We start from the raw sequence: 16,340 nt of genomic DNA, 5'->3' as shown, positions 1-16,340 counted from the left end.
GGCTCATCTGTCCCTTAAACTGTTACCTTTTGCTGCCGTCCATGTAGACTCAAATGAAACTGCCAAATGAAACCTTTGAGAGTATCAAGAGGAACTACAGAGCTCTGGAGGCTATGATGAAGAGCAGGGGGGGCCACATGGGCTTCTCCTTGATCTTGCTCGTAGAAGGGAAAGACTCAGGTAGCAGTGGATGAATTGTCCAGGTCAATGTCTGGCTGCGTGGCTGGTGTTGTAGGCAGGGTTTTAGTTTCTATAACAACAGAATCATCTCTGAGGAATGTAAGGACAACTGGGATCCATATGACAAAGTGGTGCAAGACAATCTTTGCCAACACCCTTGCTAACCTAGCAAGAAGGATTCTAAACTAAGGTCACGGGTAAGAGGGGACAATAGGGAAGTGCCAGGGGGACAGCATACTGGGAGAGACTCTCAATTTCCTTGTGAAAAAAAGCCTGACTGAAGGACAATCTCAAGTGCTTGTTCACAAACGCACAAAGCATGGGAAACAAAAAAGATTAAAAAGCCTGTGCATCTATGATCTCAGTGGGATAACAGAGATGTGGTGGGATAATCTGTGTGGCCAGAGTGCTGTAAGGGAGGCGTGCAGGCTCTTTAGAAAGACTAGGAAGGTAAAGACGAGGAGATGCATTCTAGTCTAAGCAGTGATGAAACGGGTGAAGGTTTGTCTTGGAACAGGCAAGAAACTGACAAGCCAGTCAAGAGAGCTGAGGGGTAAGAATAAGAGGTCAGACTGACGTGGTGACATCATGGTAAGCACCTGCTTCAGCTTGCCTGATGAAGAAGAGCAGGCAGATGAAGTCTTCTTCAGCCAACTAAAGGAAGCCTCACAATTACAGACAGAATCTGTTTCCCACAGGGGACCTCCTGAACCACCCTGGTATTTGCTGGAAGGGCAAAATGACAAGGCACAAGAAATCTATGAGACTTCTAGAGCATATAGAAGACAACTTCTTGACACAACCAACAAGCTGACGAGAGGCAATGCTCTGCTGAAATTGTTACTCACAATCAAGAACTGGTTGGGAATGCAAAAGTTGATGATAGCCTTGGCTGCAGCAACCATCAGATGGGAGAGTGTACAATTCTGGGAGAAATGAGCAAGATGAACACTAGAATTATAGCACAGGCTGGGTCCCAATTAGCTAGAAAGGAGCTTTGCAGGAAAGGACCTGAGGGCTCTGGACAACGAATTGAACAGGAGTTAAGAGTGTGCTCTCAAGGCAAAGACGGCGTACCACGTGTTGGGCCATATTAGCAAAAGCATAGCCAGGAGGTCAGCAGAAGTGATTCTTCCACTCTCTGCAGCACCTACAAGACGTGGAGTACATGTGTTCCGTCTGGGGCTCTCCTGTACACAAAAAGCACCAACAGAAGAGAGTCCAGCATGTCACCGGGATAGTTAAGGACCTGGAGTACATGCAGTACTTGTGAGGAGAATCTGGGATGACTAGGTTTATTCAGCCAGAAGCAAAGGGTCGGGTGAGGTGTTTATCTGTTTTCAGTTACTTAATGGGAAGGTATGGAGAAGACAGAGCCACATTGTTCTTGGAAGTGCACACTGAAAGGACAAAAGGCAACAGACACAAGTTGCAAAAAGGGAACATCTGATGACATTTTAGGAAGAAAAAACTACTCTAAGGGTAGTTAAACACTGCAACAGGCTGCCCAGAGAGGTTATGAACACTCCATCCTTGGAGACATTAAAAACTTAATTGAACAAAGCCCTGACTAACCTGATCTAACTTGGCCCTGCTTTGAGCGGTGGTTTGCACAAAATATTCACAGGTTGCTTTCAACCTAAATTATTCTATGATTCTACACTATGACATCCTTGTCTCTAAAATGGAGAGACACGGATTTGACAGATGGACCACTCGGTGGATAAAGAACTGGATGGATGGTCGCACTCAAAGAGTTGAGGTCAATGGTGCGATGTCTACATGGAGACCAGTGTCAAGCGGTGTCCCTCAGGGGTCTGTTCTGGGCCCAGTGCTGTTCAACATCTTCTTCACCGACATGGATGATGGCATTAAGTGCACCCTCAGTAAGTTTGCTGGTGACACCAAGTTGTGTGGTGCCGTGGACTCACTCGAGGGAAGAGATGCCATACAGAGGGACCTTGATAGGCTTGAGAAATGGGCCAGTGCTAACTGCATGAGCTTCAACAAGTCAAAATGCAAGGTCCTTCACCTGGGTCTGGCCAATCCTAGGCACAAATACAAACTGGGCACAGAGTGGGTTGAGAGTAGCCCTGAAGAGAAGGATTTGGGGGTGTTTATAGATGAGAAGCTCAACATGAGCCGGCAGTGCACTCATGCGGCCCAGAAGGCCAACCGCATCCTGGGATGTATCAAGAGAAGTGTGGTCAGCAGGTCGAGACAGGTGATTTCCCCCTCTACTCTGCTCTTGTGAGACCCCACCTCGAATACTGCGTCCAGTTCTGGTCTCCCCACCATAAGAGAGACATAGATTGGTTGGAGCGTGTTCAGAGGAGGGCCACAAAGACGATCCAGGGGCTGAAGCACCTCTGCTATGAGGACAGGTTGCGAGAGCTGGGATTGTTCAGCACTGAAAAGAGAAGACTTCGGGGGGACCTAATAGCTGCCTTCCAATACCTGAAGGGAACTTACAGGAAGGCTGGGGAGGGACTTTTTACAAGAGTGTCCACTGATAGGACAAGGGGAAATGGGTTTAAGTTGAAGGAGAACAGATTTAGATTAGATCTTAGGAAGAAATTCTTCAGTACGAGGGTGGTAAGACTTTGGAATAAATTTCCCAGAGAAGTTGTGGATGCCCCCTCCCTGGAGGTGTTCAAGGCCAGGTTGGACGGAGCCTTGAGTAGCCTGATCTAGTTGAGAGGCGTCCCTGCCCATGATAGGGAGGTTGGATTAGATGATCTCTGAGGTCCCTTCCAGCCTATGCCATTCTATGATTCTATAACTGAAATTACTAGGCAGAGTAATTTCACTACAGGTATGAAAAAAATAGGCAAGATCCATTTATTTTGAAATCACATCAGCATAACAGAACTATGTCAAAGCACGTGCTCTGCAAAAGTTGAATCTCTTTAGAAAATGAGAGAGAGATTTAAGGTTTTTTGTAAAATAGAAACCACTCTCTACGTTCAGCTTAGAATAGCAGGCCTCATTACAAGACAAACAGAATGATAACTGTACACTGATTATTTTTATATAGAACTCTACTCTTTACATTTTTAGCCATACACAAATAACCCCTTCAGACTATTATCAATTCACTTCAAAATATGTTTTATTTAAATATTTCTAAATGTAAGAAAACAGGAATTTTCATATGGTATTAGAAAAGTGCCCAGTTAGAACAGCATGCAGTGTCAATATCCTATACTTCAGAAGGTGTACAATGCCCCATGGGTGTAAAATATGTAAAGACTCTCCATTAGGAAGGATTCTGCCCATCTTTATTAATTAATACCTTATTTATGCCCCAAAAGCAGAGATTTTTACTTATTTTTATATTATGGATTTGTATGAATTACAGCTATGGATTTTTTTTTTTTATATTCATGTTCTTGTATTAAAAATAAAGATAAGTGTTAAGGCTGCAAGTCAAGACCAAAAAAACACACATCAAATGCCTCAGTTTAAACAGTCTGTGCACTATGAATATCAATACCTTTGTCCATATACATACATACACATCGACAATGTCTAGGTAAATTTTCATAAGCTGTTCTACCAAACTCTTGTCTCTTTCAGTGACAGAATGAATGGTGCTTCCTTAACATAAATCTGTTCAATATTTATTTTATTGTTGCTACACACAATTTGTTCCTATTCATTATTTTCTCCATACTTGTCTGCAGTGGCCACAGACACATTAACTTCCTCATATATTTTTTTTGAGGATATCCCACTATAATGTCATAGCCCATGAATTACCTTAACTCTTTATCTCACAGTAGTGCCATATCATTACCCTCCGTTTACAACGCAAATTAATACACCGAGATTCCCCATATGCTCTCGATTTCTCAGTTCTCAAAGTGACAACTTTGGACACTTCTAGGACTTGTGTTTTTTTAAAGTCCTTATCGTTTCAAAGCACAGAGTTAAACACAAAATTGAATTTCCTTTAACATTCGTTTAATGTATGAGCAGTCAGCACTTTTGCAAGTCAGACCTCTAGTGTCTCAAGATGGGTAATCTGCAAATGAGAAACAAATCTTGGTCTCATGAAAATCCTGGTTTGTATAAATGGCATCATGTTTGAGCGCTGTGAAAAAGGTAGAGAAAAAAATCTACTTCTCCCAAGGTAGCATTCAAGTCCCTGAACTGAAACACTATCCTTCTTTTCCTGTCACGTTCAATTCCGCTCACCTTGATCTTTTCTACTTTTGAAACAAATACAACAGAGGTCCAGTAGCAACAACCTCTATTTATATAAATAAAGCCAAAGTCTGAATGTAGATCACTGTGCACTAAATAAGGCAAGCAACCTGTAACAATCTCGTTGGTTTTAATCCTGTGTTAATACACTTTTTTTCTGGACTGCTACTAATTACAGACAGTGTTACAATGAAGCTGCATACAATAATTTTTTTTCTCCTAAGAAGAGGTTATTAATCAATTTTACTTATTAACAATTGAGACAATCCCACCAATATGATTATTTAGAATTACTTTTAATTAATTTAGTTCTCAACACACTGTTTATCCTCATTTTTGTAAACCCTCCCTTGAATCTCAATGGTTTTAAAAAATCTGAAGAAGTTTGTGACACCTGCTGATTGCATCCCATCACTATCTATCCACCCCTTTTCCTGATAAATAAAAATTAATATCAGGATGTAACAACTGTTAAATCAGGATTCAACTGTCAAATCTTTTTGCCCTTTTGAAAATAATCTAATTGTCCCTAGTTGCTTCAGTAAGAGGTTGCTTTAATTAGATTGCTCTAAGTATAATATTAACAGGTAACAGTCAATAAAATAAAGGAACACAATACTATTTACTCACCGAGTGTAATATGTCACTGCTTCCGCATAATCTCCAATGGCAAAGGCTTCATTGCCCTTTTCTTTTTCACGAGTAGCAATGAAAATCTTCTCTTTCTTTGTCATGCCTAGAGAAAAAATATTTATACATAACAACTAACAACTTGCACGGATGCAATCAAAACACAACTGAAATACTTGGAATATATTCATAATCTGTATTTTTTTTAAATAACGTGGCTTAGTAAAAGACAAATTTGTATTTTATTTTCTATAACAAAAATCTACATTCTTCTGATAGGCATACAGTTCAGAATCCAAGATAAAAGTGGTTGGCTAACCTCTACCATTGGTTTATAGTAACAGAAGTATGCTTTACTTTATGTAGTGCTCTCAACCTAAACACAACATAAATATTTTAACTGATTATTAACACCAAGACTAGATTTTTTTCAAATACGGCTTCAAGCTCAGCTGACCTCCTAACAACTTTTAGCATCTCTAGGGACTGAAAAACAGATAAAGACACTTTTAACTCTATAACATATTTCTTCAATTTGTATTCACACTCTACAACAGAGTATTACAATTAAAGAAAAATTGTATGTTTCTAAGACATTACCAGTTGTGTCTATTTTCTTTTTGATTAAAGGTAGACTTGGCCTACTAAAAAATCTTGCTTTTGAGTCATTTTCTTCACAGCTTTCATTAATTTTGGAACACTCCTTTTCCACATCGAACCTTAAATTAATAAAAATAACACATTCAATAACGGTACATAGCAAGACTCCTCTACTAATAGAAGGGCATACCATATTTCCATTATAAACCAAAGGAAAAGAGGGATCAAGGCTGTGTTCAATTATCCATGACTAGTTAGGAAAAAAGACGTTTAGTCTTTTCTCCTTTCCTTGTGTTGTTTTCTTTGTGTGCACTTCACTTATACATTACCTCCCCTCTTCCTCCTCTCTTCTGGTTAAAACCAAACAAACCAAACCACAAAAAATGTCTGGCTCACCTCCTCGCCATCACCCCCAAAAAGACAGGGAATATTTAAAGAACAGAATCACCAGGCTCAATCCCAACCCTATCAAACAACTCTGTTAACCTTTGCCAAAATACCTAAGAAACAGCTTCAAAGCAATTAATACTGTAAATGTGAGAGAGATTTCAAAATAGTCTCAGACTCTTCCAAGGCTACTCTGAAGCAGCTTTTGAAAACAGTGTTTAGGAATTTATATGAAATAAATACTGCTGCCATAGTCCTATAAAACAAACACAGTAATAACCAATTCCTACACTATTTAGAAACACTACACTCACTGCTTTTCTGTTTAGGACTTAATGAAAAATAGCCTTTGCTTTCCACGGTAATCTTGACACTATGAATAATGTCTATCTGAAATGGAGACACAATTTGGAAAATTTATCAAATTGAAAACCTTTTCAGACAAGACTAATGGTTCTCCATTTTGATTCTGATCTTTTGCTAGCTTACTTTTACCTTCTTAATTAACCACATTTCAAAGAGTTTTTTAAAATATTAAGTGAAACACTTTATTCAAAAATTGCCTAAACAATTATTAGGTTTTGAAATTATTTTCAAAGTGTTTTGAAAACATGATATGCTTCAAATCCGTAATTTTTTTTCAAACAACTTCTGTTTCATTATACTGAACATTATCCAAAATAAATACGTTATATGGGAATATTCACAAACTGCAGTATTATCAGCATGCTAAAGCACTTAAAAATTGAGTACATAAAACTGTAAACAAAATCTCCAAATGATTACTTTAATTGATATAGAGGAAAGAAGGATGAAAGAATAAATTGTTGTAGAGGTTATTTTGATAACCTAATTAGTTTGTCCACATGTGAGCAGGAAAGCCCCGATTTCTGAAACATACATGCATGAAAATTACTGATATGCACAACTGTTTGTAAGAACAGCACCTTATGCAGACAGGGTTTTTGTAGAGGTTTTAGGGTAGAGCAAGGCATTAAGAGTTTCATTACCCAAATCCCACAGTCTCGAAGTTTAGCTCCCCATCTCCTGCACTAGAAACTTGTGCTTCCTCATTCTGATTCTACAGCACGATATTCCAGATTTAAGGAGCTAGAGAGAAGCTGCAACCATGCAAAAGAGACAAGTACGTGCATTTCGCACTCCATGTTCAACAATTTGGGGGCATCAATCTGTCATGTAACTTGGGAGAGTAATAAATATGCTGCCATTACATGATTCAGAGAGTATCTTTGTTCCAGAGCTCCATCCACCCTAGAAACAGTCAGTTGCTGTCTAAACCTCTGATTATGTGTAATTGCATCTGAGCAAACTGATGCACCCGCCTCAAGCTCATTCTTTGAAGTCAGTGGGACTCAGTGCAGGAATAAGGATTCATCAATTTTGTTTTTAATTTAGAATTGTGACTATAGATGCACAGATGATGAAAATTCTAAGCCCATGTTAAATAATCCTAGAAGTGCTTTCAAAAAACCTGATAAATTAAGGTAATTTTAATCCCATAGTTTTATGTACTTCCATAGATTTTATATCTTAGATGTTGAAAGGAAAAAGGAAATCTGAAACAAAATCACTTTTTATTTGTATTTACTGCTGACTTGTTCTATTTCACTCAGCTTAAACAAAAGTATACAAACAAAATTGGTTTTCAGCTGTTAGCACCACAATGCGTCATTTGCATTTCAACAGCACATTTATTAGGGAAAACCTAAGTTTCACTGAAACGTTATAATTCCCTGAAATATTGACTTTAAAGTATTTTCCAGAAACATAGTATTAAAAAACAACATTTAATAATGTTCCATTATTAAACAAATAGATAAGATTTAATAAAAACTTAAATATAAAGGATTTAACATACTTGTCCCATTCACTGTAATCTCGTGGTATGTTTTTCTTGTTTCTTTGTCTGTTTTGTAATTTTTTGTTCTGAAAGAGAAACAGCCAGCCTGTAAGACAATTTTTTAAAATGGAAATTCACAGCCTTTTTTTGTTTTGTTTTGTTTCTGTGATACATATTCCTATTAACTAACTAACACTATTCATGACTAATTTCAGCATAGTCTTGAAAATTTAATACATCTTGCTTTAAAGAAAATCTTTATGTATTTGACATATCGTTGTAATCTGAGGAGCTCTTCAGTCTCACCCTTTCTCTCCACTGCCCTGTTGCATGTCACAGAGGCACTGAATAAAATTTCCGGATAAGCGACTACTCTTCCTAATTACTATCTTGTGTTGCCATCTTTGTTGCAGCCCAAGTGTTAACAGTAAGGAATGTGTATCAGCGAATATAAAAAGAACACTGTCCTTGAGATAAGAAGGTAGGTTGAAGCTGTGAAAAACACACTGTCCCTGGGAAAAAACAAGAAGGATGAAACTATGAAAAACAAGATTCTGAGCAAAACATACTAACTGCAAAAATAGTAAAATATTGTAACAAACGTAGAAATCTCTATCCAATCACAGTGTGTATCATACTCGTGCTTGTCGCGTGAACAGTAGTGCTAGACCAATTAGCTTGCTAAGTACAGCGCATGAAAGCGTGCACAGAACCGAGCTATGCTATAAAAAGAGCAGTATCACAGAATAAAGCTGAAGCCTTTTTACTCATCATATTGATGCGTCTTGCTTCCCCGTCTTCGGCCGCAACATCTGGTGACCCCGACGTGATCAAGAGGGTTTTCAACGACCACAACGCGGACGAGAGAGAGGACGGCCATCCCGGCGCCCAAGAGAGGCGGATAGCCCGAGAGAGGCGGATAGCCCGAGAGAGGCGGAATAGCCCGAGAGGCGGACGACCCGAGAGAGGCGGAATCGTAGCGCTACGGACTGACCGGTGAGTCAGGCAGACCAAGGTCTGGATCGGGATGGGGAATGCTTCAATGACAGCCTGGGAATGAGATGATGGAACGGGATGTTGCATTGTCGTTGTTGAAAAGCTTCTTAGAGGAGCGTGGACTAAAACTTAGAAAAAGATATTGGCCCCTGATTGCAGGGGGGTATGCAAAACAAGTAAGCGACTGAAAAACAAAAAAAAAAACCAAAAAAAAAAAAAAAAAAAGCAAAAAAAAAACACAAATAAGCAACAACTGCCTCAACAGGAGGAGGTAAGCGACTGGGACAAAGTGCTAGAGAAACCAGCACTACTAACAGTTCTAACTTGATAAAACTCCCAGTACTCCTGGTTTGGGTATCAGCCCATGTACCGGAGGCAAGCTCTTCAAATATATACCTGACAAGGACTTGGGACACTATAGACGTTAAACTTTGGCGTGCAGCCACCTGTGGGGATGCTGCTGGCCTGGAAAAGTCATCATCGAATCTTTTGATCCAGGGCCCCGAACGAAAGACAGACTTATTGCTTTCCCCCTCTTCCAACGAAGTCGGTACACCGGCACCCCCGCGCCGCGCCGCCCACCGCGCCCGGCGGCGCCCCGGGAACGCCGCTGCTGCTGCCGGCCGGGGCCGCGGGCGGCGTTTGCTTCGGCGCTGCCGCTCGTGTGCAGGAACGAACCGCGGCTGGAAAGGACGGAGACGCGCTGCGGGCCCCGCTGCGCCGGTTCGTTCGCGGCTGATGGTCCCCTCGGCGGGAGGGGGCGGCGGCGCTTACGGAGCGCGAGCGGCCGGAGCTGCGGCAACAACAACAAGAGCAACAACAACAAGGGGGGGGGCGGCACAGGGCTGCTGGGTCGTCATCGCCACCCCGCCCGGCTGAGGCGAGGGAGGGCTGACCTCCCCCCCCCCCCCCCCCGCGCGGCCGCTGCCTGTGGCCCAGGTTGTACCAAGAGAGAGCACATCGTAACTTGGATCGTCTCGATCGGCATCGCGGGAAATAACTAATCCTCTTTTGTTCCAGCAATTTCAACAGTTAATATCAGTGTTGCAAAACCGTAAACATGCACATTCCATTGTACATCTGCGAGCGCACACCACGCTTCCAGGGCCTATAGCAGAAGGGAACAGGCGAGCTGAGCCTCTCACGAGTGCAGCTCTGGTACCAAACTCGCTCGTGCAGGGAAACATCTTGCATGACTTCTACCATCAGAATGCTAATGCTATTAGGTGACAATTTGGTATAACAAGAGAGCAAGCCCGCTCAATTGTACAATTGTGTAGTACCTGTCAAAATATGATCATGCCACCAGTGAATGGTGTTGATCTTCGTGGTTTACACTCGCAGGAACTTTGGCATACACTTCTTATCAGACATATGTATTTTTGTCATCATAAAGTATTGAGCATGTTGCTGGTACTTCTTACAATCCTACTGAGCAACCGATCATAGAATACGCACATGGTACTTTGGAGAATATGCTTTTGAAACAAGAAAGAGGAATGATGGGGAAATCTCCCAATGAAACAATAGCTAAAGTGTTATAGGTGTTAAATCTCTTAAATCGAGAGCTAAACATTTTGGGATGAATAAAATGTCACTCATGTCAAAATTAGGCACAGGCAGGGTTACAGCAAGTGGCTTTCCAACAACTGACTGAATTGGCTACGAGAGCATTAAGACGTGTCCCTGATTTTTGGGACAGGGGAGGCTTCCTTTGCTTCCATTCGGCAGGGAGCACAGGAACCTTATGAGCATTTCTTTGATCAGCTACAAATGGCAGTTCAGAGATAAACAGAAAATCTGGCTACTGCAGATGTGTTGGTATTCCAGTCAGCCATTGAAAATGCTAACACAGACTGCCAACGAGCTCTTGATCTTATCAGAAATCGGGCAAAAACAATTGCAGATTTAGTAAAGGCGTGTCACAATGTAGGCTCGGAACACTATAAAGCAAAATTTTGGGAACCAGCTAAAATCATTGCAGCTTCAATATTTGCACCAGGAGTTGGAGTGGCACAGGTGTTAACTACACTGAATAAGTTGGGTTGCTAGCTTGCAAAACAAATTAATGCTACAGCTTCTGCCTTATCAATGCTCTTAATTGACAGGATGGTTAAAATCTTTAGTAAAGCAGACATTATATTGCTAGTAGTTCTTTTATGCATAGTAATAATCACCCCCTGCCTATTGTCACGCTCCCAGCAGACGGTACAGAGTACGGTTCATCAAGTAATGGTCACAGAAAAACAAAAAAGGGGGAGTTGTGGCATCATACACACAGCTACAGTTGAGGTTTGACCTTGATGATTTAAGCCTGTGCTCTTTTCTGAAGTTGGGAAACACCGATAAAGAGGATGAGAAAGAAAAGGGAGTGTGAACAGCTGGTGCAGGGAGTGTGAGAAGTTGACATGAGGAGTTTGGGAAGTTGATATAGAGTGTGTGAGAAAATGATGTTTAGTTTAGCAAGTAAAAAATAGCTCCTTTTTAGGCATAGCCAATAGTAAAATTAAAATAGGTGCGTGCACTATTGTTTGTAATCAATCACAGTTGGGTGAGGGCCGCATGGACACATCGTGGCCAGAGTAATAATCTATAAAAGCTGCGTGTATAACAACAATAAAGGTCACTCTGCTATCACAAAAGAATTTTGGACACAGACAATCACAGCTGCACAGCCTCCTTTAACAGTAATCATTAATGGGAAGGCTTTTCTGGCCTAGTTGACACAGGGGCTGATGTATCTATAGTGAAAAATCCTGACTGGCCACCCTCTCGGCCTGATACAAGCCCTGGCAGCTGTGATCGGAGTAGGTGGAACACAGATCCCACAGCAGAGTGCACAGACCTTGTTAGTAGTAGGCCCAGGTAACAAACAAGCTGTTTTGAAACCATATGTTTTTGATGTCCCATGTACATTATGAGGTCGGGATTTGTTGAATCAGTGGAATGTGAGGCTAACCTCAAATTTTTAGCACGTCACTGATGTCCAGCCCTGACTCAAGCTGGCAAGCCGGTCTGGGTCGATCAGTGGCCACTAAAAGGTGAGCGACTGAACTGAACTCAAAAATTAGTCAATGAACAGCTCAAATTAGGACATATAATTCCCTCCAATATTTGTTACCCCAAAGAAATCAGGAAAATGGAGATTTATGTTAGAAGATTTAAGAGCTATTAATACAATCATTTCACCAATGGGTGCATTACAACCGGGTGTACCAAATCCTACTATGATTCCAGAATGTTAGCATTTGATGGCAATTGATTTAAAAGATTGGGTTATTTCACCTTTTTACTTTTTTATTTATTTGCACCCTAACGATTGTCCTAGATTTGCCTTTTCAGTTCCAGTGCTTAACAATGAACGACCCACGCAACAATATCATTGGATTGTACTGCTTCAAGAAATGATGAATAATCCTACAGTTTGTCAATTGGTAGTAGATGATGCTCTCTGTCAGGTCAGACAGTAAATCAAGCTTAGCAAATTGTACGTGCCTACCTTGACCGTCAATGTATTGTGCCTTCAAATACTCCAGCAGGAGTAAATCCAACAGGTTTATGTGCCAATGAATTATGGCAAACTGATATTACTTATATTCAATTGTCTAATCGATCTAAATATGTGCATGTAACTGTTGATATGTTTTCTGCCCTTGTTGTTGCTACTGCTCACACTGAAGAAAACCATGGGAGTACCAAAGAAAATTGGGACAAACAGTGATCCAGTATGGTGCCTTTTTTCAGGATTGGAGAGTGACTCACACTACCAGTATCCCTCATTCACCTATGGGACAAGCTGTTATTGAACAAACTCATTTAACGTTAAAACGAATGTTTGATAAACAAAAAGGGGCAGTCTTCCGTATATTTCCCCGCAAGAATCCTTGGACAAAGCCACATATGTTTTAAATTTTCTTAATTTGTCTGCTTCTAGGCAACATACTATGGCTGTGGATCACAATTTTAAACCCAGTGCCATTTTTGCAGAAAAATCAACAGCATGTTATAAGAAGCTGGACTCAACTCATGGGATGGCCCTGCGCCTCTGCTTACAGGGGGAAGAGGGTATGTTTGTGTTCTTCCCACAGGTCCATAGTGGTTACCAGCAAGAAACGTAAAGCCAACCAGGACTTTTGAAACTACAAATAGAGAAGGGGAGATCCAAGAATTAGCAGAGCAAGCAGAGATCACAGAAACACCGAATGAAGAGAATGGTTCAAATGGACAGACTTGTAAGATTTCATGTTAATATATCAACTGTTCTTATGTTTCTCATTGTTAGGTATATTATGTGTGTGAAAGTTGCTTGTATATATGCTTTGTGTCTTTTCTCCGATCGGAAAGTGTATGGATTCCACCCGTAGCTACTGGAAGGAAAAGAATTAACTGGTACCAAATTAATGACAAAGAATTACTAACTGGACTTAGTTGTAAGCACGTAACTTTGAAAAGAGAAGCTAGGAGGATTGTTATTGAACAACATGTTGCGATTCGCAAAAATCGCTGTTAGCCAGCAGAGCACATACTGGGCAGCCTTGTTGCGCGCACTGGCCACGCGTGCGGCAACGCCGTGTCAGTACCTTTGTCGTAGACTCTGCTAAGGGTGAAAGGAGATGGCTCAGAGCGGAGCTGAGGGAGGCTGCAGAGCACACTGTGTGGATAAACAGGGGACGCCCTGAAGGTGCCGTGCCTGCCTCCCTTCTCCACAACGACCCTGCTGATTGACACCCTCCTGCTCAGCGAAATCTTGGGTATAGTGGAAATAGTAAGGCCCTCGGAAAGGGAAGTAGTATACTAGAAACTGCTTTTGCAAGGCTGTACCAAAACAATATGCTAGTAACTGAAATTGCCAGTCTCCTACACAGAGTTTTATTCGTGCAAGAAAAGAAAAAGGGGCAACGCTGTCACTGATCGATCACACAAATTTTTTCACCAATCTGCTCGACCTCTTCAGAAAGAGTTTGCACTGTCGCGAGCACAAGCCCGTGCCATCGTCGCTGCAAGGCACCAACCCTCGAGGATTGCAACCAAGAGGAGCGTGGCAAACTGATGTAACTGAGTTTCCCACCTTTGGTCCACTGCGCCATATCCACGTCACCGTGGACACTTGCAGCAGAGCTGTATGGGTGACACCAGCGCCTTCTACCGCCTTCCGATGTGTAAAACAACATTGGCTTTCAGCATTTGCTGCCCTTGGCTTACCACAAGTCATCAAAACAGACAATGCTCCTGCATACACAGGAACAGCATGTGCTGCATTTGTAGCGGATTGGGGAATTGAACATAGAAAAGGTGTTCCGTACAACAGCACGGGTCAGGCTATTGTTGAACGGTGCCATCAAGATGTAAAGCGACTCGCTGCCATTTTGAAAAAAGAGGGGGAGATGTCCCCCAACGCGCGAACTGAAAGGCGAAGGCAGAGGCAATCCAGGAGTTCCCAAAGACTCGGACCTCTCTGCAGAAGAATAGAAGAAGTGCTAAATCTTCCAAAGAACATATTAGACGACTCTGATCTAGACGAGATAGATTTTGCCTTTATCCGTAGTTTAATACGCACGCGCAAAGTTGCAAAATTATACCCGCTAACGCACTGTAGGTGTAGATGTAGAAGGTTACAGGTTATAACTATAGAGTGTGGAGGTTGTAGTCGCATATGTCATGAATCGCAACGTGATGCAGTGCAAGGCTGTACAGATTGTAGACACGCTTTAGATATTAATCCATACCAGGCATTCGCTACTTGGCTTAGAATAGAGAACGCGTCACGACACAGGTTAACCGCGTTGTTTGAAAGTGCAGAAGAAGCTATATTAGCACACGCAGCCTTTAGGTTACAAAAACTACTGACTGTTGTAGAAGTAGCACAAAAGACACAAGTGATGGGTACCAGATATCAGAAGCAGTGTAGACGTCATGATAAGAATGGAGGAGTTTATTGGTAAGACAATATTCATAGTAACAGGAATCTTAGTTTGGTGCCAAATGACCTATGGAATCAACTCCATCAGCCCGAGAAACAACATTTGGGTAACCATTGCTAACAAAACAAACCAGTCATCAATTTGCCTAGCCCTGGGTGGTATTGGAAACCCATTCCGTACCTGTCTCATAGGAGTACCAACATGGAAAGTGGCAGCCTTTAGAGGGCTGGTAAACGCCACCAACCTAACATATAGCAACTTCAATACCACAACGATCTATAGAGCGACATGGTTTTCATTTTTGCCATTAGACCCAAACAACTTGAATAAAAACAGGAAACTATGGGCGACCTTAGATTCTAATCTTGACAGCGCATCGGTAATTCACTTTCCATACTCGAGCTGCAATGGCAGCAACATTACTGAACCTCGAAGGTTGCCCGAAAGAATTTTCTTAATTTGTAGAGACAGGGCATGGAATGGCATTCCAAAACAACCAGAAGGAAGTCCTTGTTATTTAGGCCAACTAGCCTTATTCCATCCCAATATATCCCTATTAAGAGAATGGAGTGAAAATCACACCAGGAGAAAAAGAAGCCTACATGATCTAGACTGTAGCAGTGTAGGCAATCCCACGTTTTGGAGTGAATTTGGACGAGTAGCTGCCTCCACACTTTTCCCAGGGTTAGCAGCAGCAAAAGCGCTCACCTTAGCAAAACAACTAGGTTGCTGGGCTCGTGACGAGATAAACTTAACATCCAGCATTCTAGATGAATTAACGAAAGATGTAGAAAGTGTCAATCATGCAGTATTGCAAAACAGAGCAGCGATTGACTATTTGCTTTTAGCCCATGGGCATGGTTGCGAAGAGATCGAAGGAATGTGTTGTATGAATTTAACAGGTCCAGGAGAGTCAGTGCATAGAAAACTTAAACAACTAAAGGACAAACTACATGCCTTGAAAGAGGTAGATGGCATCGATGGATGGTTGACTTCCTGGGGAATAGATGGTTGGATGAGAGATCTCATCAAAACGTGCTTGGGGCCTCTTTTGTTGTTAGGCTTTCTCTTGCTTTTTGGACCATGCTTAATGCAATGTATGACCCAACGCTTGTCAGCTATAGCGCACGCCGTTTTTGAAAAAAGAGGGGGAGATGTTGCAGCCCAAGTGTTAACAGTAAGGAATGTGTATCAGCGAATATAAAAAGAACACTGTCCTTGAGATAAGAAGGTAGGTTGAAGCTGTGAAAAACACACTGTCCCTGGGAAAAACAAGAAGGATGAAACTATGAAAAACAAGATTCTGAGCAAAACATACTAACTGCAAAAATAGTAAAATATTGTAACAAACGTAGAAATCTCTATCCAATCACAGTGTGTATCATACTCGTGCTTGTCGCGTGAACAGTAGTGCTAGACCAATTAGCTTGCTAAGTACAGCGCATGAAAGCGTGCACAGAACCGAGCTATGCTATAAAAAGAGCAGTATCACAGAATAAAGCTGAAGCCTTTTTACTCATCATATTGATGCGTCTTGCTTCCCCGTCTTCGGCCGC

The 16,340-nt window shown here is 41.6% G+C and overlaps 1 protein-coding gene across 1 annotated transcript in view; it reads right to left on the bottom strand.

Annotated features, from left to right (window-relative positions):
• SPAG1 (sperm associated antigen 1) overlaps nucleotides 1-16,340 on the bottom strand; it is a 51,194-nt gene that overhangs the window by 27,309 nt on the left and 7,545 nt on the right. Inside the window, exons 5-7 of the mRNA XM_086608768.1 lie at nucleotides 7,886-7,953; nucleotides 5,620-5,738; nucleotides 5,020-5,125 (exon numbers count right to left, since the gene is read on the bottom strand). Of these exons, the coding sequence (XP_086464894.1) occupies nucleotides 5,020-5,125; nucleotides 5,620-5,738; nucleotides 7,886-7,953 (293 nt within the window). The remainder of the gene's footprint in view (nucleotides 1-5,019; nucleotides 5,126-5,619; nucleotides 5,739-7,885; nucleotides 7,954-16,340) is intronic.

This window comes from Tauraco erythrolophus, chromosome 3, assembly GCF_009769465.1.
Source record: "Tauraco erythrolophus isolate bTauEry1 chromosome 3, bTauEry1.pri, whole genome shotgun sequence".
NCBI classification, from domain to species: Eukaryota; Metazoa; Chordata; class Aves; order Musophagiformes; family Musophagidae; genus Tauraco; species Tauraco erythrolophus.
This window is presented reverse-complemented; position numbering and strand designations above follow the sequence as displayed.